Genomic DNA, 22,872 nt, shown 5'->3' on the forward strand with positions numbered 1-22,872 from the left:
TATTGGCTCAGACTAACACAAATATATTGTATTTGTTAGTATGTGATGTGTGACACACAGCTGTAACTTGGACAAATGCTTTCCAGACAAGAAGATGGATTTGAAGACTTTTTTCTCAAACATCAGTGTCTGATGTATGAAAATCAACTATTACCAAGTTGTGTGGTTGTCCCACCTTGTTGTGTTAAAGAGTCCCTTTTTTGTTTCTGTCACATTTCGAAGTGTAACTAAACAACAAAGCAGACTGAACCTGTCTCACTGAGTGACAAAGTTACCAACACGTTTCTATAGGGAATCTGGCATCAGAGGTCTAGCTCCTTGTTGACAGAAACCTTGGCACCTTATCCCAGGCAGGCGCCTCAGAAAAGAATCACAGTGCATTCGGTTTCACACTATTTCAAAACACTTTTTGCAAAAAAATTGCCCCACGTTTTATAGCATTTCTGTTGGTGTTTATCATGTCTGATGTTTATCTGTGCCTGAGACTCACGGCAGAAGTCTGGCTTCCTCCAGGGATGGACCTTGGCACCTGCTCCCAGGCAGGCATCAGTGTAGGCCTGAAGCTGGTCACACAGCATCTGCTGCTGGCCGTCAAAACGACACATGTCGTACACACAGCTCTGGAAGAAGGGTGTGGGGTCCACCAGCGCAATGCACTCCCTTTGTAGGCAGGATGGATGACAGAGAGAGAAAATGATGAGTGAAATGTGTGAGGAAGACAGGAAAAAGAGAGAGAAGGAGGCAAATTAAGTGCAAAAGCTACATGCATAACTTTCATTAAGCAATTTTAAGAATGTTGTGGTAAAAGTTATGATGATGTCAGGGCTTGTGCACTTCTCTAAGCCTGCCATTAGGACAAGACATGATGCAACATTCCTATCCCTATACCTCAATAGTCTGATTTAATCCTGGAATAGATCCCAAGATCCTTTATGTAAGCCTTATAAACGTGTAGGTTCACACATTTGGACAAATTGTTGGTTAGGGCTGTTTAGTCTGTTTGGATCCCCTTTAGAAAATGCTCCCACAAGCTATTAAGCTCTTATGGAAGTGCATTCCACATTATATTGTTGAATATACACAGTTTATGGAAAATGGGGAATATGCATTGTGAATGTAGGTATGTTTTGTATCTTGATGTTCCTGTTACTCTGTCCCTCACCTAAAAGGTCCTTTGGTGTCAGTTAATTTCCCACACTTCTCTGGTTTGGATACTTCCGCCTCCAGTGAAGGGTCACAGTCTGGGTCAGGGTTGATGTCGGGTTTACAACTGTGAAGACACATTAGTAGAAATGTAAGAGAAATAATGACCATGTTTATAAAGTCAGTTTAAGTGAACCTTGGATAAATCTCAAACTGTTGTCTACCACCAGTAAGAATAAATGTTTTACTTGCTCTTAATTGTGGCATTTACCATACTATGGCATTGCATCAGTAGATTATAAGTGAACTTGTCTTCACTGGCCTACACACATGCATTATACCGGGATTAAACATTTGGTTTCTAAAACAAGATTCCCACATAATTCCCACTCACTTGGCATCCTCATCATCTTTGGTCTGCCAGCTGTTTGCAAAGTCCTTGGCGCTGGTGACCTGGGAACCGTCCGGCTTGGTGAAGTCGTTGTTAGGGTTACCGTCATAACCACCACACAGGCCACACATCTGGTCAGAGTAGGAGCTGAGGAAGACAACCAGTAGATTAGATTCACACCAAAACACAGTGGAAGATCAAGATCCAAAAGCATTCAACCAGTGGATTACTAAATAGAACATACTACAAAAGTCCTAATACCAAAAGAAAAAACTGGATTAGGTACTGATATAAACAACAACCAATACATTTATTCTGAGGATCACACAAAATATCCAGGGGTTTACTTGAGACGCTAAAATAACCATGAAAATGTAATGGGTTATAGAAAGAAAATGTTCCTCATGTTGTTCCACACTGCATCTAGGAGCCTGGGATATCAAAGATTCAAAGCGGGTCTTAGTGTAAAATAACATTCATTTGTATTACTTTCTGTATCAGTAGTACACACCTTGGCACTGAGATCTGGGCGTAGTGGTTTCCGTCCCAGCGCACCTTGAGGCCGAACGAAGTCTGCAGGGTGATGTACTCTCCCGCCAGCGATAGAGAGATGAGAGGAGACGGGGAGTTGGGGAGGGACACGCGCTTTCCATTCACCTGTGGAAGCAGAATGAGAAAGAAAGAGGGTTTGACAGTTTTGTTTCTTTGTTTCAAACTACTTGCCTGCAGATCTCATTGCGTTTTAATGCTATAGAAATGTGGGTTGTACTGTTAGAGTTGTGTAACTTTTGTCCAGATCCACACGTAACTTACAAATAGTATTTAGTAGTTAAGTACATGTTCTTACTTCTGGGAGGGGAATCAAACCCACAACCCTATGACTACAACCATTAAGGTCTGTTAAGTGAACCACACCAGATCTGGGCGGATTCTGAAAGGCTTTGGCCATATTATTATTTGAGTGAAAAACTATGGAAGATATCATTGAAGAGATGCAAGCTACCCTGGAGTCTTTATACAGTGGGGCAAAAAAGTATTTAGTCAGCCACCAATTGTGCAAGTTCTCCCACTTAAAAATGTGAAAAAAATATCCAGAAAATCACACTGTAGGATTTCTAATGAATTTATTGGTAAATTCATTATTGATAAGTATTTGGTCAATAAAAAAGTGAATCTCAATACTTTGTTATATACCCTTTATTGTCAATGACTTCACAAGGTTTTCACACACTGTTGCTGGTATTTTGGCCCATTCCTCCATGCAGATCTCCTCTAGAGCAGTGATGTTTTGGGGCTGTCGCTGGGCAACATGGACTTTCAACTCCCTCCAAAGATTTTCGATGGGGTTGAGATCAGGTGACTGGCTAGGCCACTCCAGGACCTTGAAATGCTTCTTACGAAGCCACTCCTTTGTTGTCCGGGCGGTGTGTTTGGGATCATTGTCATGCTGAAAGACCCAGCCACATTTCATCTTCAATGCCCTTGCTGATGGAAGGAGGTTTTCACTTAAAATCTCACGATACATGGCCCCATTCATTCTTTCCTTTACACGGATCAGTCGTCCTGGTCCCTTTGCAGAAAAACAGCCCCAAAGCATGATGTTTCCACCCCATGCTTCACAGTAGGTATGGTGTTCTTTGGATGCAACTCAGCAGTTCTATTTTGGTTTCATCTGACCTTATGGAATTCTCCCAATCCCCTTCTGGATCATCCAAATGTTCTCTAGCAAACCTCAGACGGGCCTGGACATGTACTGGCTTAAGCATGGGGACACGTCTGGCACTGCAGGATTTGAGTCCCTGGTGGCGTAGTGTGTTACTGATGGTAGCCTTTGTTACTTTGGTCCCAGCTCTCTGCAGGTCATTCACTAGGTCCCCCCGTGTGGTTCTGGGATTTTTGCTCACCGTTCTTGTGATCATTTTGACCCCACAGGGTGAGATCTTGCGTGGATCCCCCGGATTGAGGGAGATTATCAGTGGTCTTGTATGTCTTCCATTTTCTTATAATTGCTCCCACAGTTGATTTCTTCACACCAAGCTGCTTATCTATTGCAGATTCAGTCTTCCCAGCCTGGTGCAGGTCTTTTGTTTCTGGTGTACTTTGACAGCTCTTGGCCATAGTGGAGTTTGGAGTGTGACTGTTTGAGGTTGTGGACAGGTGTCTTTTATACTGATAACAAGTTCAAACAGGTGCCATTAATACAGGTAACAAGTGGAGGACAGAGAAACCTCTTAAAGAAGAAGTTACAGGTCTGTGAGAGCCGGAAATCTTGCTTGTTTGTAGGTGACCAAATATTTTACTGAGGAATTTACCAATAAATTCATTAAAAACCCTACAATGTGATTTTCTGGATATTGTTTTTCTCATTTTGTCTCTCATATTTGAAGTGTACCTATGATGAAAATTACAGGCCTTTCTCATCTTTTTAAGTGGGAGAACTTGCACAATTGGTGGCTGACTAAATACTTTTTTGCCCCACTGTAAGTTCACTTGCTGTTCTATATGGAAGAACATATTGGTTAACCCAGCTAGCAATTTTGTTAGTTAACCAAGGGAAATTCTGTAGACAGATAATATATTGGCAATTTACTTTAAGGGATATTCACTGTCTTTTGAATACATTGCTAGAGGCATGTGGGTTAAATTAAAGCCTTGGTATAAAATGAATAATCAACTCTAGGGTCCATGCATTCCCTGAAAACATATGAAACTCCATGGAATGTAAATGCTGCTCTTTAGGGTCAACTCATTATTTAATGAACTCAGAATGAATTGATGGTTTAAGAATAACATACCAAAGTCTTCCTGCTCTTCATCAGTGTGACGGTGATTCCGTCGACAGTAACATAAAGTTTCTTCAGATAGGACACTCCAGCTAGACCTCGCTCCTCGTTCTTACCCTCCACAGAGAACCACGGACCTAAAACACAACAAATGTAGTGCTAGAACTTCAGAACCCATAGCCCAGCTAGAACCCATAGCCCAGTTAGAACTCCAGAACAGCATCATCTTGAGTTTACCGGTGTGGTTCTTGCAGGCCCTGGCCAGGGTATAAGTGCAGGTCCCCATGAAGGTGTAGAACTTATCATCAAAGGTGTTATAGTGGGGGTCTCCAGAGATCACACAGTCTTCAGAACCTGGGGTAGACAGGACAGATGTGGTCAACCCCCCCAAACTTTCCTGACCTGAAGGGACCGTTTTGACTTATTTCTAGAAGACTCTTACCGATTGGGTAGCAGTCCAGCTCTCCTCCCTGCACCTTACACTCGTGCATGGGGGGGCAGTCAGATGGATTACAGCTGATGAAAGGAGCGTTACAGACACACTTCATTTGACAGTTCTCCACGTACCACTCTTCACCAGGCTAGAGGAAGGAGGGGAGGGTTGTGTCAGTGTGGAGTCAACAGTCATATCAGACATGTCAAAGTCACCAGAATATTGGCATCCTGATGATATAGCAGTGTCCAGTACCTCATAGTATTGTCCATCGGAGTGTTTGCAGCCACAGGAGCTTTCTTTGACACACTTCCCGGCGCTGAGGATGTACCCAGAGTCGCACACACATCCCTCTGAACAGGGCCTGTCACATCCCGTGGGAGGTTTGGAACAGGTGGGTTGGCACGGGGCGGCGCATGGTACATAGTGACTGTTGGCAGGGCATTTCAGAGCTGGAGAAATGGAGAGAATAGATGTTAGGACATCAGTCTTAAAAAACATATCTACTTTTATTTTAATAGGATCTTTTATATTAGGGATGCACTAGTACTAATATAAAACTGGTCAAAAATGTTGAAAACTAAAATATCAACCAAAGAGGGATCCTGGGCCATTTCTCCGACTACACGTTCTTCAACTATGCCAGGATGTGAAAGGTGTGGTCTTTAAGTGAATCAATAAAAGCATCTATATCAGTAAGGGAGCATTTGGCTTGATAACTTCACTGTAAAGGGATAGTCAGAACTATTCTTCAAGTAAGTAACTGGTTTCCAAATTTTTGCAGGATTCCCTTTACAATTAAACAGCTTGCTTCATAGATGTCTGACCTGGCTTTTCTAATTCATGATGTACATAGATTCCTAGGTTGGCTAAATGACTGACCATCAACATCTGAGTTTGAGGCATTATAATGGCTTTATAAACCTTTGAGAAAAAAAACACTTCAGATTCTGAAATAGCTGAAGTATATTATTTCTCAGTAGTAACTAGGTTTTATTGAACAGAATGATGCTAATAATAACAGTCTTTGGTGTTTAATCTTACATTATGGTCATTATCGTCATCTGTAACACATTTTTCCACTCACGGCAGAAGGTGCTGTTCCTCCATGGTCCTAAGGAGACTCCTCGGTCCTGACATTCATTGACATACGACTCAATGGCTTCACACAGAATGGGCTTGGCACCTCCCAGTTCACACAGGTCAAACACACAGTCCTTGAAGAATTTCTGACACAGAACAAAAAACAAGCATTTCAGACGTTTCAAAAACATACGTTTAAGTACTGTAGTCTTGTTCACAGCATATCCCTGCATTAGCGTAAATACTCACATTGGGGTTGACCTTGGGGTGACAGACAGCAAAAGGTCCATTCTTGTCCAGTAGCATGCCACAGTATCCAGAGCTCTCATACCGGTCCTGTTCTGCATAACTACAGTCTGGTGTGGTGACGTTGGGCGGCTTGTTACAACTGGAGGGAGATGAAGAGTGTATCAGTTGTGTTTGTGAGCGTGTGTGAATGTCTATGTGAATGACTGTGGTAGAATGACTCTTTACTTGGGATCTGTGACCCAGCTGTGTCCAAAGTCATTGGGGTTGGTGGTCAGAGAACCATCCGGTTTCCTAAAGTCATCGTTGGAGTTTCCATTGTAGTCTCCACACAGTCCACAAAGCTTGTCCTTGTAGCTGAAAACAGAAACACAGATTTTGTAATTTTTCTGTTTGTTTGGTGAGGTATTCTTCTGGATATTTTTTAGGGCATATGCTGTTGTGAACTTCTGTAAGGTCTCTGTGGTTTGGGAAGCTCTGACTCACTCTTTAATGACTTTGATGTCCATGTAGTGATTTCCATCGTATCTTACGGTGACACCAAAGTTCATGGCTACAGTATACAGAGTACCAGACAGTAGTACAGACACTCCTGGAGCTGGGGTCAGGGGGATGTTCACGTTGGTACTGTTCAACTAGAAGGAGAACATTGATATAGATTAGTGATTAGTCATTTTAAACAAACAATAGACTTCCTAAAGATGTCAGAGGGGACAATGAAAACCTCCTGAAGTTTTGGGGAGGTCCTCAAAACACTTGTTTCTTTGTTCAGTTTATATCTGTGTTTTGAACGTACATTGTGTCATTTATGCGGCAAGATGCACTGAATTAAAAGAGAATATTTTCATGTGTATTCATATTCAAAAATGTCATCCTCATCTATTTCAGTCTATTACTGTCTGTCCACTAATCACTGTCTTTTACCTGCACGACGCCTCCCTTGAGAATGGAGATTTTCACCCCGTGCACGTACACGTGCACGGCCTTCAGGTAAGAGATGGTCGGCTGGTTGTAGCGGTTCTCGTTGTCGGCGTGCACCTCAAAGTGAGGCACTGACGTGTCATTACAAGGTTCAGATATCAGATAGCTGCAGTTCCCCATGAAGTTGTAGTTCTTTCTGTCGAAGGTGGTGTAGTGAGGGTCACCAGACACTATACAGGTGGAAGTGTCTGAGGGGAAAGAAATGAATAAACTAATAAAGCAAATGAACATTTGATTAAAATCAGATAGCTAGGAATCAATTGCAGTTGATAAAACTGTTTAATGTCTTAAGGCTGTGGAGAAAATTCAACTAGGTGGATAAGATTTGAAAGGTCCTAGCTGCTTATGGGTGAATAGTAATTTAACTATTATAATACAGACTGATTATCAGTATTCAAATGTATTCCTTGAGGCATTTGATTTTTCCAGGGCGATACCAGAACTAATGTAAATAGTGTTTACACATACATTTAGACACAATATGCTTTCTATTTTACAGCTAGTAATCAAACTAGAGACCATCCTTAAGGGTTTCCCAAGCATTCTCATCATAATAACCAGTAATACTGATTCAGATAACCTTTCAGTGTTTCTACCAGCGTGATAACTAAACCGCACCTTTAGGATAACAGGCTCCACTGCGGCATTCCTCTGTGGGAGAGCAGGAGTTGTCCACACAGTCAAGGGTGTAGTTACCAGCACAACGACACAGTTTGGAGCAGCCATCACCAAAGATGACCTCTCCTGGCTACAACAACAGAGATGGGAAATAAAGGAAAAATTAACACTTACTAAGATGTATAACATGGTTTATTTGGGATTTCATCCAAGTGTTGTTTGCATTGTTGGTGATTGTCATGTATATTTCTGAATAGAGCATTGACAATTTCCCTGTCATTGGATATTCAAACTTTGCAATATTTCATATATCTAAAAAATACATTATTGATGAACATGACAAAAAATTTACTGATCCATTAGAGATTAATAATAGGTTTAGGGAGTATTATTCGCAATTATATACATCTGAATCCAGTAGAAATGAAGCACTGTTTGACTCATTTTTTAGCAAATTCACTCTGCCCACTTTTGATGAACACTATGCCTCAGATTTGGAAAAAACATTTTCAAAGGCTGAAATATTGAAAGCAATTGCCACCATGCAAAGTGGAAAATCGCCGGGTCCGGATGGCTTCCCGAGCGACTTTTTTAAAGAATTCTCTTTAGAACTTCCCCTATCTTACTCGCTGTATACGATGAGTCTTTCATCTCAGGGTCATTACCAGAAACCATGAGACAAGCCGTTATTTCTTTAATTCATAAAAAGGGTAAAAGTAAATTAGATTGTAGCTCATATCGACCCATTTCATTATTAAACGTTGACAGTAAAATATTTGCCAAACTTTAAGCATGTCGATTAGAAACTGTTATACCTTCAATAATGTCTGATGATCAGACTGGCTTCATCAAAAATTGATATTCATTCTATAATATACGCAGACTTTTGAATATCCTTCATCATCCTGCTCCACCCGATATACCTGAGTTGCTTCTGTCACTTGATGCTGAAAAAGCATTTGATCGGGTGGAGTGGGACTACCTCCTCTATAGCTTGAAGAAATTTGGCTTTGTTGCCAAATTCATTTCATGGATTAATGTTTTCTATTCTTCTCCTGTGGCAGCAATTCGGACAAACAATAACATATCATCTTTTTTCCAATTAGGCTGCGGGACTAGGCAGGGTTGCCCATTGTCCCCCTCCTTATTTGCACTGATGATTGAACCACTGGCAGTGGCAATACGGTCCGATAATGCTATTACAGGCATACTGAGGGGTGTATCCGAACATAAAGTATCCCTCTATGCGGACGATACCCTCCTGTATGTGTCTGAACCGCTTAAGACCCTGCCTCGTCTACTGTCATTACTTAGTAGCTTTGGGAAAATATCAGGATATAAAGTAAACATGCAAAAAAGTGAACTTATGCTGATTAACGCTGCAGCCTGACCTATCACATTTAACTCCTTACCATTTAAATTGAGTAAAGATACATTTATGTACTTAGGTATATGGATTACTAATAATTACAAGAACCTCTATAAAACAAATTTTGTTCCATTGATAGATACTATAAAACAAGATTTTGAGCGTTGGGGTACACTACCGCTATCACTGGGAGGCAGGATAAACACTGTCAAGATGAATATCCTACCTAGATTTCTATATCTGTTCCAGTGTATCCCGATATTTTTAACCAAATAGTTTTTTCCTACTGATAGACAAGCTGATATCAGCTTTTATATGGAATGGGGAAAATGCATGCATCTGTAAAAGTGTTCTGCAGCGGCACCGAGAGCATGGAGGACTATCATTACCCAATTTTCGGCACTATTATTGGGCAGCCAATGCTCGTTCTGTGTTATATTGGTTTAATTCGCATGCTGGTGGGCCTATGTGGCTATCCCTTGAGAATTTGTCATGCCATTCTGCTACTTTACATGCATTGCTCTGCTTAACATTGCCATCACCTCATCCAATATACAAATACTCTTTGAATCCAGTGGTTAAGCACTCCTTTAAAATATGGTGACAGTTTAGAAGACATTTTTCACTTAATGATCTATCATCTGTATATGATCTATGCTCCCATAGTAAGAAATCACATGTTTACTCCTTCTGTTATAGATGATTCTTTTGGTGCCTGGTCTGTAAATGGCCTTAGGGCACTAAAGGATATGTACATTGATGGCACTTTTGCAACCTTTCAGCAAGTGAAAACTAAATTCCAAATTCCCAACGCTCACTTCTTTAAATATCTTCAAGTTCGCAGTTTTGTTGCATCTTCTGTTAGTCACTTTCCCTCACTACTGCCTGAGTCACTTCTTGAGTCTGTTCTAAAAGTGAATCCATACTCTAAGGGGGCCGTTGGTGAAATCTATAATGCATTGAATACTCATAATATGGAACCTCTGGCTCACGTGAAAAGATTATGGGAAGAGGAACTGGTTATAGGAATCTCTGAGGATTTATGGGAATTTATATTGAGAAACATTCATTCATCTTCAATATGTCAAAGACACAGAGTGGTTCAATTTAAAGCTGTTCATAGATTGCATTGGTCTAAAGTAAAGCTGGCAACATTTAAATCAGACATAGATCCTCACTGTGATAGATGTGAAGCCGAACCAGGCACTCTGTCTCACATGGTTCTGTCCAAAACTTGAAGATTTTTGGAAGTCTATATTTCAGTTAATTTCCGACACATTGGGGACAGACATAGAGCCTGATGCCATGATCTCTGTATTCGGCGTTATGCCACAGCATTTTTACTTAAATCAAAACAACAAAAGCCTCATAGCTCGACTCTTAACTCTTTTAGCTCGACGGCAGATACTGCTTAAATGGAAAGACAAGTCCCTTCCAACTTTTAAAATGTGGCTCATTGATCTTTTGTATAATCTATCCATGGAAAAAATAAGGTATGCTACAGCAGGCTGTGCCTATACATTTTTTGTTATCTGGCAACTGGTTTTGGATCAAATTAGAAAGGTGGATCAATTTCAGAGGAGTGGTATACTATACTTGTGTTTTCTTTTCTAAAACATGTTAAAGATTGTTTTTATTTTATTTTTATTGATGTGTATTGGTGCAAATGGTGGGGATTGTTCCTGGATTGGTGGGTTAATATAAAAAGAAAATGTATTTTAAAGTGTATATCTTATGTTTGATGAGATGTTGAGAAAAAAATAATAATACATGAATGTATTGTATAATGTATCATACTGTATATCATTTTGTAGTGTTCTATCCGTTTGAACATCCACAGACTAATAAAGCCAGATCATGTCATACCTCATAGTAGTCGCCTCCTTCCAGACAACCACAAGTTTCAGTACGGACGCAGCGTCTCCCTTTGAACACAAAGCCTGGCTTACAGAAACAAGCGCTGATACAGGAACCACTGCAGTTAGTAGAGGGTTCCTTACAGCTGGGAATGCAGGCTGGGCCACACTCTATGTACTCAGCATTGGGAGGGCACTTCACTACAAGGGGAAGAGAAGGAGAGAATTATGAAAGACAGGAAAAATGAGAGAGTTAGGGGAAGAGTTTTACATGTACAGATAAGGACGGTAAATGGAAAGGACGATAAGGCTGGTTTGCGGTACTTGGTAGGGATACAAAGCGTTAACATCAGGACTGATTAGGTAAATAACACTATTATTAAAATGAACATAGAACATGCTTTCTGACTCCAACTGTGAGAATAAGAATGCATTTGTGTTCTGACCTGGTGGTTCTGGGGTCGTGGGTTTGGGAGTTGGGGGTTTAGGTGTAGTTGGTCCTGGAGTTGGGGGTTTAGGTGTAGTTGGTCCTGGAGTTGGGGGTTTAGGTGTAGTTGGTCCTGGAGTTGGGGGTTTAGGTGTAGTTGGTCCTGGAGTTGGGGGTTTAGGTGTAGTTGGTCCTGGAGTTGGAGGTGTAGATGTTCCTAGAGGTGAGAGTTTAGGTGGTGAGGTTGTGTTGTATTTGTTTCCCGGGGGAAAGTGTGGATATATGTAGCTCATAATGGTTTCTTCTCAAATGATATAGGGAGCCTCATTTACAGTAGTTCTTTTACAATAATATACATTTTCACATTTAAAACTTTTTGCACATTTAGGCATGAAACTGAGATCATACAATTGTAAAGCACTTCTCAACCAAAAATGCTTTAAGATCTTAACCCACAATAAATGCCCAGCAAAATAAATAGCATCCACTACAATTTTGTTATAACGGTACTGTAACCAGTGGTTGGCATTCTCATTAACCACCCTGTTTGTGTGTGTGTGTTTGTATTGTGTATCATACCTAGTGGGTAACATCCTAACTCTCCTCCCTGTTTGTGTGTGTGTGTGTGTGTGTGTGTGTGTGTTTGTATTGTGTATCATACCTAGTGGGTAACATCCTAACTCTCCTCCCTGTTTGTGTGTGTGTGTGTGTGTGTGTGTTTGTATTGTGTATCATACCTTGTGGGTAACATCCTAACTCTCCTCCCTGTTTGTGTGTGTGTGTGTTTGTATTGTGTATCATACCTAGTGGGTAACATCCTAACTCTCCTCCCTGTTTGTGTGTGTGTGTGTGTTTGTATTGTGTATCATACCTAGTGGGTAACATCCTAACTCTCCACCCTGTTTGTGTGTGTGTGTGTGTGTTTGTATTGTGTATCATACCTAGTGGGTAACATCCTAACTCTCCACCCTGTTTGTGTGTGTGTGTGTTTGTATTGTGTATCATACCTAGTGGGTAACATCCTAACTCTCCTCCCTGATTGTGTGTGTGTGTGTGTGTGTTTGTATTGTGTATCATACCTAGTGGGTAACATCCTAACTCTCCACCCTGTTTGTGTGTGTGTGTGTTTGTATTGTGTATCATACCTAGTGGGTAACATCCTAACTCTCCTCCCTGTTTGTGTGTGTGTGTGTGTGTGTGTGTGTTTGTATTGTGTATCATACCTAGTGGGTAACATCCTAACTCTCCTCCCTGTTTGTGTGTGTGTGTGTGTGTGTGTGTGTGTGTGTGTGTGTGTTTGTATTGTGTATCATACCTAGTGGGTAACATCCTAACTCTCCTCCCTGTTTGTGTGTGTGTGTGTGTGTGTGTGTGTGTTTGTATTGTGTATCATACCTAGTGGGTAACATCCTAACTCTCCTCCCTGTTTGTGTGTGTGTGTGTGTGTGTGTGTGTTTGTATTGTGTATCATACCTAGTGGGTAACATCCTAACTCTCCTCCCTGTTTGTGTGTGTGTGTGTGTGTGTTTGTATTGTGTATCATACCTAGTGGGTAACATCCTAACTCTCCTCCCTGATTGTGTGTGTGTGTGTGTGTGTGTTTGTATTGTGTATCATACCTAGTGGGTAACATCCTAACTCTCCTCCCTGTTTGTGTGTGTGTGTGTGTGTGTGTGTGTGTGTGTTTGTATTGTGTATCATTCCTAGTGGGTAACATCCTAACTCTCCTCCCTGTTTGTGTGTGTGTGTGTGTGTGTGTGTGTTTGTATTGTGTATCATACCTAGTGGGTAACATCCTAACTCTCCTCCCTGTTTGTGTGTGTGTGTGTGTGTGTGTGTGTTTGTATTGTGTATCATACCTAGTGGGTAACATCCTAACTCTCCTCCCTGTTTGTGTGTGTGTGTGTGTGTGTGTTTGTATTGTGTATCATACCTAGTGGGTAACATCCTAACTCTCCTCCCTGCAGGCCACATTCTTCTGTTATGGAACAAGAGGTGTTGTGACACTGTATCACACCTCCACCCAGACACACACACTTCTCTTTACAGCCCTCCAGGTACCAGTTATGGCCCACCTGAAACAAAAAGATTAAGAAAGACGAAGACTTACTAACACTTTCAAGTGCTCTTTTCTTTCTGTATTTATCCGTATTCACAATATACTCAAAGTATATTACACCAACAGCATGAAGCTTGATATACATATCAATGTTTATATTGAGAAAAATAATAAAAATGTCTTTCAATGATTGAACACAAACAAGGTACTCACAAGGTATTGGGTAAATCACTGACGACAGCAAAATTAGTCTAACTAGTCAAAGGCAGGAAAAAGAATTACCGGTCTGTAATTGTTATCCTTGTCGGTGCAGCCACACTGGTTGGGTGGGACACACTTGTCCCCACTGAGAATGAGACCTGTGTCACACACACAGCCCTCCACACAAGGTTGGTTACAGGTGGAGTTGGAACTTAGGTTTGAACAGGTGGATGGACAGGCGCTACCACAAGAATTGTAGTGGCTGCCTGGGGGGCACTTCAGTGCTGGAGGGGAACAGAGGTAATGGATTGGTTAGAAAAGGAATCATTATTGCCCAACAGTTTTATGATACTGAGGAGTGGACATGCAGAGGCAGACATGACAGTATGAAGACTGTTCCTTGTGGCACACCACTTTAGTTATACTGATTCTTCCCAAGAGAAGTTGCACTGTCTAAGCAGTCATTTAGCCAAATGTATTATACAATATTGGAACGCTGGATGTCACTGATGGATCTCAGGCAATGTATTCAACCATCAACACTATGTAATGAAAAGTGGACAGTTATGTTGGCCTGGGATTTCTGAGGAATTTGAGGGAAATCCATATTTGGGCTGTGCGTTTCAGTACATATTAATGACTTACGACAGAAGGTGTTGTTCCTCCAGGTGATATGTACTCCAGCTGAGGCACACAGGTCAGCGTAGCTCTCTATAGCTTGACACAGAGCCACAGTCCCTCCTGTAGCACATTGATCATACACACAGTTCTCCTGGTAGATGTTGGGGGGAACCACTGCATGGCATGGCTTGAAGATACCTGAGAGTGAATGCAGAAAGGTTGATGACATTTTTAATTAAATAAAATATTTAGTTTGTATAAAAGAGGATGTCTTAGCATAGAATTTGCATGTAAATCACTGTGAGCATATGTATGTTTCTGTGTATGTCTGTGTGTTTGTTTGTCTTTGCGTACATACATATATTTGTTTCTCTCTGTGTGTTTGTCTGTGTGTGTGTCTCACCTTTGGGGTCACTAATCATGCCACAGCTGGTGGGTTTCTGAGCTTCTGCCTCCACCTTAGGATCACAATCCTCCTCTCCTCCACCGTGAGTACAGCTAAAAGAAGAGATGGAGGGATGAAGGGAATAATATAGGAAAGAAAAGAATGAAGGGATGAACCTCAAAGATGTCTCAGTTGAGGACTGAAATTATATCTCCTTACTCCAGTCTGATGTATGGGTCATAATAAATGTAACATAGTCTGTGATCGAAATTAGGTTTCTAGTACCAATGGACAAGACTGGATAAATAAACACATTTCAGAGAAAATGTGTGTTTGTGTGTCAGGTTTTTCAGGTGTGTGACTCACTCCGGGCGGTTGTCAGGGACCTGCCAGCTCTCTCCCAGTTCATTGGTGTTGCCGGCTGGTTTACCGTCTGGTTTGATGTTGTCGTCACCAGGCTGGCCGTTAAAGTTTCCTACAAGAACAGTCGTTAGACTAACTCAGTTGATTTTGATTCTGTACATATCAACAGTTATTGTCAGGGCCGGCCCTAAGTATAAGCAACATAGCTGGTTGCTTAAGGGTCCTGACAACTAGGCTGCCCCAAACCAATAGTGAGCCCTGGACCACTAGGGGAGAGGGGGCCCCCAAATCCAGTTACAAGGCTAGGGCCGACACTGCATACAAACACACAACTGGGTTGACGAACCCAAAGATTCTAATTCAGTTAAATCAAGATGAATTTACATATTACATAACTACTCTCCCCAAGAGTGGATATGATAAATGTGAACTGAGGATGAGGACTTGCTTGCTGTGCCTGGTTACTTTCAATCAACTGATTACTGATCAATACTTTTCTATCATGTTGTGTAATAATAGTGACGTTGATTATGTCTTACCACAAAGTCCACAGAGCAGTCCGTTGTAGGAAGAGGGCAGAGTGACGTCAGCGTGGTGGTCACCATCAAACCTCACCCTCAGGCCAAAGGTCGTCTCCAACACAACAAACTTGCCACTCAAAAAGACCTTCACCCCATTGGTCAGAGTCACAGGAGGTGTCAGAAGTGTTCCGTTCACCTGGGAAATGGGAAGAAGTGGTGATTAGGTGGGTTTCACATTAGCCATAGAATCAGACAACAGCATTTGAAAATATATATTTTAGAAATGTCATGTTTTATTAATCTTTAAACCATGTTGCAGCAGCAGACAAACAATAGTGTCCCAGACTGTTGCACAGGCGTGTCAACCAAGATAGCCCCACAACATCCAGAGACTTCAGGTACTCAGGGTGGATCTCATCCACCCCCGATGCCTTGCCACCGAGGAGTTTCTTGACTACCTCTGTGACTTCAGCCCGGGTGATGGATGAGTCCACCTCCGAGCCCTCATCCTCTGCTTCCTCAATGGAAGATGTGATGGCGGGATTGAGAAGATCCTCGAAGTATTCCTTCCACCGCCCGACGACATCCCCAGTTGAGGTCAACAGCTTCCCACCTCTACTGTAAACAGCGTTGGTAGGGCACTGTTTCCCTCTCCTGAGGCGCCGGACGGTTTGCCAGAATCTCTTCGAGGCCAGAATCTCTTAAATCATATTTAATTAAAATATCTGTAAGTTTAACGTGTAAATTATACTCTTATCTTGAGATGAACATCAACGTTTTAAATCAACATTTAAAAGTTTTTAACTGAAATTGTAACACTGTAGAGAACTCGTGGTTAAGAGAATCCAAAACGCTCCTCACCAGTATTTTGCGTCCCTGACCCAGGACGACGGTGATTCCGTACACCTTAACCACAACGGCTCGGACGTAAGACACAACTTTGTTAGCGCCTCGGTGCTCGTTCTGGGTGTCCACGGTGAAGTACGGCATCCCGGAGGTTTCATTGCAGGGCTTGGTGAGGGTGTAGGAGCAGGAACCCATGAAGTGATGAACTCTCTTATCAAAAGAGGTGTAGTGAGGGTCTCCCTGGACTGTGCAAATTCCTGTTTCTGTTGGTAGGGCAACGTAGTGTTTAGTTTTGGTTCATATTGTTTCATTTTCAATTAAGTTTGAATTGTTGAGGGAACACTAATAACCAATAGCAATATTCCTGAGAAAAAATACATCCACAATAGAAAAGTGCACAGACTGGAGTGTTCAAAATGGTGAAGTCTATTCGACATCCAAAAATGTTGTTTCCCAAATGGCCAGTAGAAAAATACACACACAATAAAAATAAATGTTACTCTATCATACCCAGTGGATAGCATCCATAGTCTCCACCCTGCAGGCCACATCCTTCTGTTATGGAACAGGTGGTGTTTTGACACTGTATCACACCTTCACCCAGACACACACACTTCTCTTTACAGCCCTCCAGGTACCAGTTATCACCCACCTGAAACAAACAGATCATGGTGATGGATTATTAACTTTATTTTTTTTTTTACAGGGAAATCAACATGCATGACGTTGGCCCCCCAACCAACGCAAAAGCTTTATTGTTTTTGCTCCGTTTGTGCCATTACATTCTTTATTTGTGCTGCTGTCATTTTTAAGATATTAAATAATGTGCGAGGTGAAGGCCAATGACAAGTCTTATTTGGGTACACTGAGTGCTCCAAGGATGAAGATAATTCTAAAGCAAAGCGAGAATCAGACAAAGCATGGAGTAAAACGAGGATATATCTGGATTTTGAATTTATTTCATGGCCGACTGCTTAAGCTTGAAAAATGAATCAACAGTAATGCAGAGTTGTCTACCTTTCTACTGGACAGGTATGGTAACATTACATACCTCATTTAGCTAATTAGCTAGATAGATAAGGTAAACTATGTTTAAGTTACTGCTAGATTGATGATTACTGGGAAACAATACTTCAACAGAAAATAATTTGGTGTTCTTGTTTCTTATATTTCTAGAAGTGCAGATACATTTTAGGAATGTTTTTGGTCGAGACGATAAGCTAACGCTAGCTAGTTAAGTTACGTGTCTGGGCAGACACTCCTTGATTTCATCTCCTGCTTGAAAATAGTTTTAAAACCTGGCAAATATTTGTTGTGTTCTCTGCAAACGATAAAGAGAAAATGAAATGTATTGTGGGTTGTTTGATCAAACCTAACGCATAAACGATTACTGCTTGGAATAGGCTCTGTGCACAAGCGTATTGATGAACTTCCACTTTAGCCAGATGTCGGCATATCATTTTCCGGTTTACTTAAGGCGATCACCCGCATCGCCCAAAATGTCAGTTTTTAGTAGATGTCTCCAAGACCTGCCTAAAATATGCATTAGTGATGTCCATCGAATTGTTGATGCCTGGTCCCCTGCTCCAACAAGCAAGCGGAACAAGGGATTCAAACTCTACGTATCGAGGTATCTGCACAACTACGAGGGTAAGTAGTTTACTGTGGTGTGCCGGCCGACTATCGGCTAAGCTAGTTAGCGACGTGTTCCTTTCCTTTTGAAGTCATTGAATGGCGCAAGTATATAAGTATATAAAAAAATCGCCTTTTCTGACTATTTCTAGTCTAGCGTTTGAAGTCATTGAATGGCGCAAGCCATATTTTATTAAAAAGAGGACATTCTCCTGATTAAAATGATGCCCCACTTGTACCTTGAAACTTAAATGAGTCACGTACAATATATATATATATTTTTTTCGTACAACAGCATCACTCATCTTGTTGTGAGTTTAAGTGTTTACTAATGTGGATGAGTATTAGTAAGTAAACCGGAAACTGCAATACCGACTTCTAGACAAAAGCAGAAGTTCCTCACTACGCTGGTGCAGAGTCTATTAGCAATTACATTGACTTTAAGCCCTGTACCAACTGGTCAGAACCGGCATATTATTGTTTCCTCAACAATGGTTTTATGGTCAGCTAGCAATGGCTCGATTATGCTTTCAAGTTTGCAGAATACGGCAATGCATCTAAGGCCATAGATAGCCCAGGTGACGTTTTGATTGGTATAGTTGTTTACAATCTGTGTTCTGTAGTTATGAGCTCATTAACATTGACACTAATTAAAAAACACATGTCAGTGTTTATTGCTCCAGCATTGATGACTGGAGGTGACACTGCTTCGGACCAGTCAGTACGCTCATAGTTAGTAGTGATCATGTCAGATCCTAATGGAGCTAAAGGAATGTCAACTGGTATATTTTACAAACGAGCCCTACTTACAATCCAAAACCTCTTAACACATACAAGAAACAGTACATGTAAACATTGAACTTGAAGATGTGAACAGTGTTTACAGTATCACGTTTTGAAGGTGTTTATTAATGTGCTAGTGCACTGATATTTTAGATATGCATTTTTTAATGAACAGTATCAGTCAAAAGTCAATTGAATGGGTTAGTGTCCAAACCTTTGACATGTACAGTATATTGTATTCAGGTGATATAATACTAAACCTTTACAACACCTTGGTGCTCCATGTCATATTCTTTGTGAACTCATGAGCAGTACTTACAGCGTGGTAATCTCCCGAGGTGTCAACACAGCCACAGTCTTTAACCGGAACACACTTGTCATCACTGAGGATGAAGCCGGGGTTACACTTACACCCCTCCACACACCCCTCGGAGCAGCCAGGGGGTCCGCTGACACCCAGACAGGTCTCTGGACAGGAGCTCACACACATGGAGTAGGAACTGTTGGGAGGGCAGGTCAGAGCTGGGGAGAGGGAAAGGTGACGGTCAGTATAATGAGATCTTCATGAATCAGAACTATGGAAGGAATAAATGACCTATTGGCTCAGACTAACACAAATATATTGTATTTGTTAGTATGTGATGTGTGACACACAGCTGTAACTTGGACAAATGCTTTCCAGACAAGAAGATGGATTTGAAGACTTTTTTCTCAAACATCAGTGTCTGACGTATGAAAATCAACTATTACCAAGTTGTGTGGTTGTCCCACCTTGTTGTGTTAAAGAGTCCCTTTTTTGTTTCTGTCACATTTCGAAGTGTAACCAAACAACAAAGCAGTGAGCGCCAAAGTTACCAACACGTTTCTATAGGGAATCTGGCATCAGAGGTCTAGCTCCTTGTTGACAGAAACCTTGGCACCTTATCCCAGGCAGGCGCCTCAGAAAAGAATCACAGTGCATTCGGTTTCACACTATTTCAAAACACTTTTTGCAAACAAATTGCCCTACGTTTTATAGCATTTCTGTTGGTGTTTATCATGTCTGATGTTTATCTGTGCCTGAGACTCACGGCAGAAGTCTGGCTTCCTCCAGGGATGGACCTTGGCACCTGCTCCCAGGCAGGCATCAGTGTAGGCCTGAAGCTGGTCACACAGCATCTGCTGCTGGCCGTCAAAACGACACATGTCGTACACACAGCTCTGGAAGAAGGGTGTGGGGTCCACCAGCGCAATGCACTCCCTTTGTAGGCAGGATGGATGACAGAGAGAGAAAATGATGAGTGAAATGTGTGAGGAAGACAGGAAAAAGAGAGAGAAGGAGGCAAATTAAGTGCAAAAGTTACATGCATAACTTTCTCTTTCATTAAGCAATTTTAAGAATGTTGTGGTAAAAGTTATGATGATGTCAGGGCTTGTGCACTTCTCTAAGCCTGCCATTAGGACAAAACATGATGCAACATTCCTATCCCTATACCTTAATAGTCTGATTTAATCCTGGAATAGATCCCAAGATCCTTTATGTAAGCCTTATAAACGTGTAGGTTCACACATTTGGACAAATTGTTGGTTAGGGCTGTTTAGTCTGTTTGGATCCCCTTTAGAAAATGCTCCCACAAGCTATTAAGCTCTTATGGAAGTGCATTCCACATTATATTGTTGAATATACACAGTTTATGGAAAATGGGGAATATGCATTGTGAATGTAGGTATGTTTTGTATCTTGATGTTCCTGTTACTCTGTCCCTCACCTAAAAGGTCCTTTGGTGTCAGTTAATTTCCCACACTTCTCTGGTTTGGATACTTCCGCCTCCAGTGAAGGGTCACAGTCTGGGTCAGGGTTGATGTCGGGTTTACAACTGTGAAGACACATTAGTAGAAATGTAAGAGAAATAATGACCATGTTTATAAAGTCAGTTTAAGTGAACCTTGGATAAATCTCAAACTGTTGTCTACCACCAGTAAGAATAAATGTTTACTTGCTCTTAATTGTGGCGTTTACCATACTATGGCATTGCATCAGTAGATTATAAGTGAACTTGTCTTCACTGGCCTACACACATGCATTATACAGGGATTAAACATTTGGTTTCTAAAACAAGATTCCCACATAATTCCCACTCACTTGGCATCCTCATCATCTTTGGTCTGCCAGCTGTTTGCAAAGTCCTTGGCGCTGGTGACCTGGGATCCGTCCGGCTTGGTGAAGTCGTTGTTAGGGTTACCGTCATAACCACCACACAGGCCACACATCTGGTCAGAGTAGGAGCTGAGGAAGACAACCAGTAGATTAGATTCACACCAAAACACAGTGGAAGATCAAGATCCAAAAGCATTCAACCAGTGGATTACTAAATAGAACATACTACAAAAGTCCTAATACCAAGAGAAAAAACTGGATTAGGTACTGATATAAACAACAACCAATACATTTATTCTGAGGATCACACAAAATATCCAGGAGTTTACTTGAGACGCTAAAATAACCATGAAAATGTAATGGGTTTTAGAAAGAAAATGTTCCTCATGTTGTTCCACACTGCATCTAGGAGCCTGGGATATCAAAGATTCAAAGCGGGTCTTAGTGTAAAATAACATTCATTTGTATTACTTTCTGTATCAGTAGTACACACCTTGGCACTGAGATCTGGGCGTAGTGGTTTCCGTCCCAGCGCACCTTGAGGCCGAACGAAGTCTGCAGGGTGATGTACTCTCCCGCCAGCGATAGAGAGATGAGAGGAGACGGGGAGTTGGGGAGGGACACGCGCTTTCCATTCACCTGTGGAAGCAGAATGAGAAAGAAAGAGGGTTTGACAGTTTTGTTTCTTTGTTTCAAACTACTTGCCTGCAGATCTCATTGTGTTTTCATGCTATAGAAATGTGGGTTGTACTGTTAGAGTTGTGTAGCTTTTGTCCAGATCCACACGTTACTTACAAATAGTATTTAGTAGTTAAGTACATGCTCTTACTTTTGGGAGGGGAATCAAACCCACAACCCTATGACTACAACCATTAAGGTCTGTTAAGTGAACCACACCAGATCTGGGCGGATCCTGAAGGGATTTGGCCATATTATTATTTGAGTGAAAAACTATGGAAGATATCATTGAAGAGATGCAAGCTACCCTGGAGTCTTTATACAGTGGGGCAAAAAAGTATTTTGTCAGCCACCAATTGTGCAAGTTCTCCCACTTAAAAAGATGAGAGAGGCCTGTAATTTTCATCATAGGTACACTTCAACTATGAGAGACAAAATAAGAAAAGAATATCCAGAAAATCACACTGTAGGATTTCTAATGAATTTTTTGGTAAATTATGGTGGAAAATAAGTATTTGGTCAATAAAAAAGTGAATCTCAATACTTTGTTATATACCCTTTATTGTCAATGACTTCACAAGGTTTTCACACACTGTTGCTGGTATTTTGGCCCATTCCTCCATGCAGATCTCCTCTAGAGCAGTGATGTTTTGGGGCTGTCGCTGGGCAACACAGACTTTCAACTCCCTCCAAAGATTTTCTATGGGGTTGAGATCTGGTGACTGGCTAGGCCACTCCAGGACCTTGAAATGCTTCTTACGAAGCCACTCCTTCGTTGTCCGGGCGGTGTGTTTGGGATCATTGTCATGGTGAAAGACCCAGCCACATTTCATCTTCAATGCCCTTGCTGATGGAAAGAGGTTTTCACTCAAAATCTCACGATACATGGCCCCATTCATTCTTTCCTTTACACGGATCAGTCGTCCTGGTCCCTTTGCAGAAAAAAAGCCCCAAAGCATGATGTTTCCACCCCATGCTTCACAGTAGGTATGGTGTTCTTTGGATGCAACTCAGTAGTTCTATTTTGGTTTCATCTGACCTTATGAAATTCTCCCAATCCTCTTCTGGATCATCCAAATGCTCTCTAGCAAACCTCAGACGGGCCTGGACATGTACTGGCTTAAGCAGGGGGACACGTCTGGCACTGCAGGATTTGAGTCCCTGGTGGCGTAGTGTGTTACTGATGGTAGCCTTTGTTACTTTGGTCCCAGCTCTCTGCAGGTCATTCACTAGGTCCCCCCGTGTGGTTCTGGGATTTTTGCTCACCGTTTTTTGTTTCTGGTGTCCTTTGACAGCTCTTTGGACTTGGCCATAGT

The 22,872-nt window shown here is 41.5% G+C and overlaps 1 protein-coding gene across 2 annotated transcripts in view; it reads right to left on the reverse strand.

Moving 5' to 3' along the window:
* zanl (zonadhesin, like) overlaps window positions 1-22,872 on the reverse strand; it is a 66,062-nt gene that overhangs the window by 34,296 nt on the left and 8,894 nt on the right. For both annotated transcript variants that reach the window (XM_034290683.1, XM_034290682.1), the window contains exons 22-50: window positions 21,372-21,517; window positions 20,864-21,007; window positions 20,490-20,597; window positions 19,812-19,981; window positions 19,061-19,263; window positions 16,837-16,978; window positions 16,342-16,589; window positions 15,499-15,676; window positions 14,963-15,071; window positions 14,615-14,709; window positions 14,236-14,409; window positions 13,672-13,874; window positions 13,264-13,405; window positions 11,350-11,547; window positions 10,914-11,104; window positions 7,679-7,808; window positions 7,004-7,248; window positions 6,566-6,714; window positions 6,308-6,436; window positions 6,083-6,221; window positions 5,838-5,979; window positions 5,006-5,202; window positions 4,760-4,898; window positions 4,555-4,671; window positions 4,330-4,454; window positions 2,046-2,191; window positions 1,538-1,681; window positions 1,163-1,270; window positions 491-660 (exon numbers count right to left, since the gene is read on the reverse strand). In XM_034290683.1, the coding sequence (XP_034146574.1) occupies window positions 491-660; window positions 1,163-1,270; window positions 1,538-1,681; window positions 2,046-2,191; window positions 4,330-4,454; window positions 4,555-4,671; window positions 4,760-4,898; window positions 5,006-5,202; window positions 5,838-5,979; window positions 6,083-6,221; window positions 6,308-6,436; window positions 6,566-6,714; window positions 7,004-7,248; window positions 7,679-7,808; window positions 10,914-11,104; window positions 11,350-11,547; window positions 13,264-13,405; window positions 13,672-13,874; window positions 14,236-14,409; window positions 14,615-14,709; window positions 14,963-15,071; window positions 15,499-15,676; window positions 16,342-16,589; window positions 16,837-16,978; window positions 19,061-19,263; window positions 19,812-19,981; window positions 20,490-20,597; window positions 20,864-21,007; window positions 21,372-21,517 (4,531 nt within the window). The remainder of the gene's footprint in view (window positions 1-490; window positions 661-1,162; window positions 1,271-1,537; window positions 1,682-2,045; window positions 2,192-4,329; window positions 4,455-4,554; window positions 4,672-4,759; window positions 4,899-5,005; window positions 5,203-5,837; window positions 5,980-6,082; window positions 6,222-6,307; window positions 6,437-6,565; window positions 6,715-7,003; window positions 7,249-7,678; window positions 7,809-10,913; window positions 11,105-11,349; window positions 11,548-13,263; window positions 13,406-13,671; window positions 13,875-14,235; window positions 14,410-14,614; window positions 14,710-14,962; window positions 15,072-15,498; window positions 15,677-16,341; window positions 16,590-16,836; window positions 16,979-19,060; window positions 19,264-19,811; window positions 19,982-20,489; window positions 20,598-20,863; window positions 21,008-21,371; window positions 21,518-22,872) is intronic.

This window comes from Esox lucius, chromosome 24 (assembly GCF_011004845.1).
Source record: "Esox lucius isolate fEsoLuc1 chromosome 24, fEsoLuc1.pri, whole genome shotgun sequence".
NCBI lineage: Eukaryota > Metazoa > Chordata > Actinopteri > Esociformes > Esocidae > Esox > Esox lucius.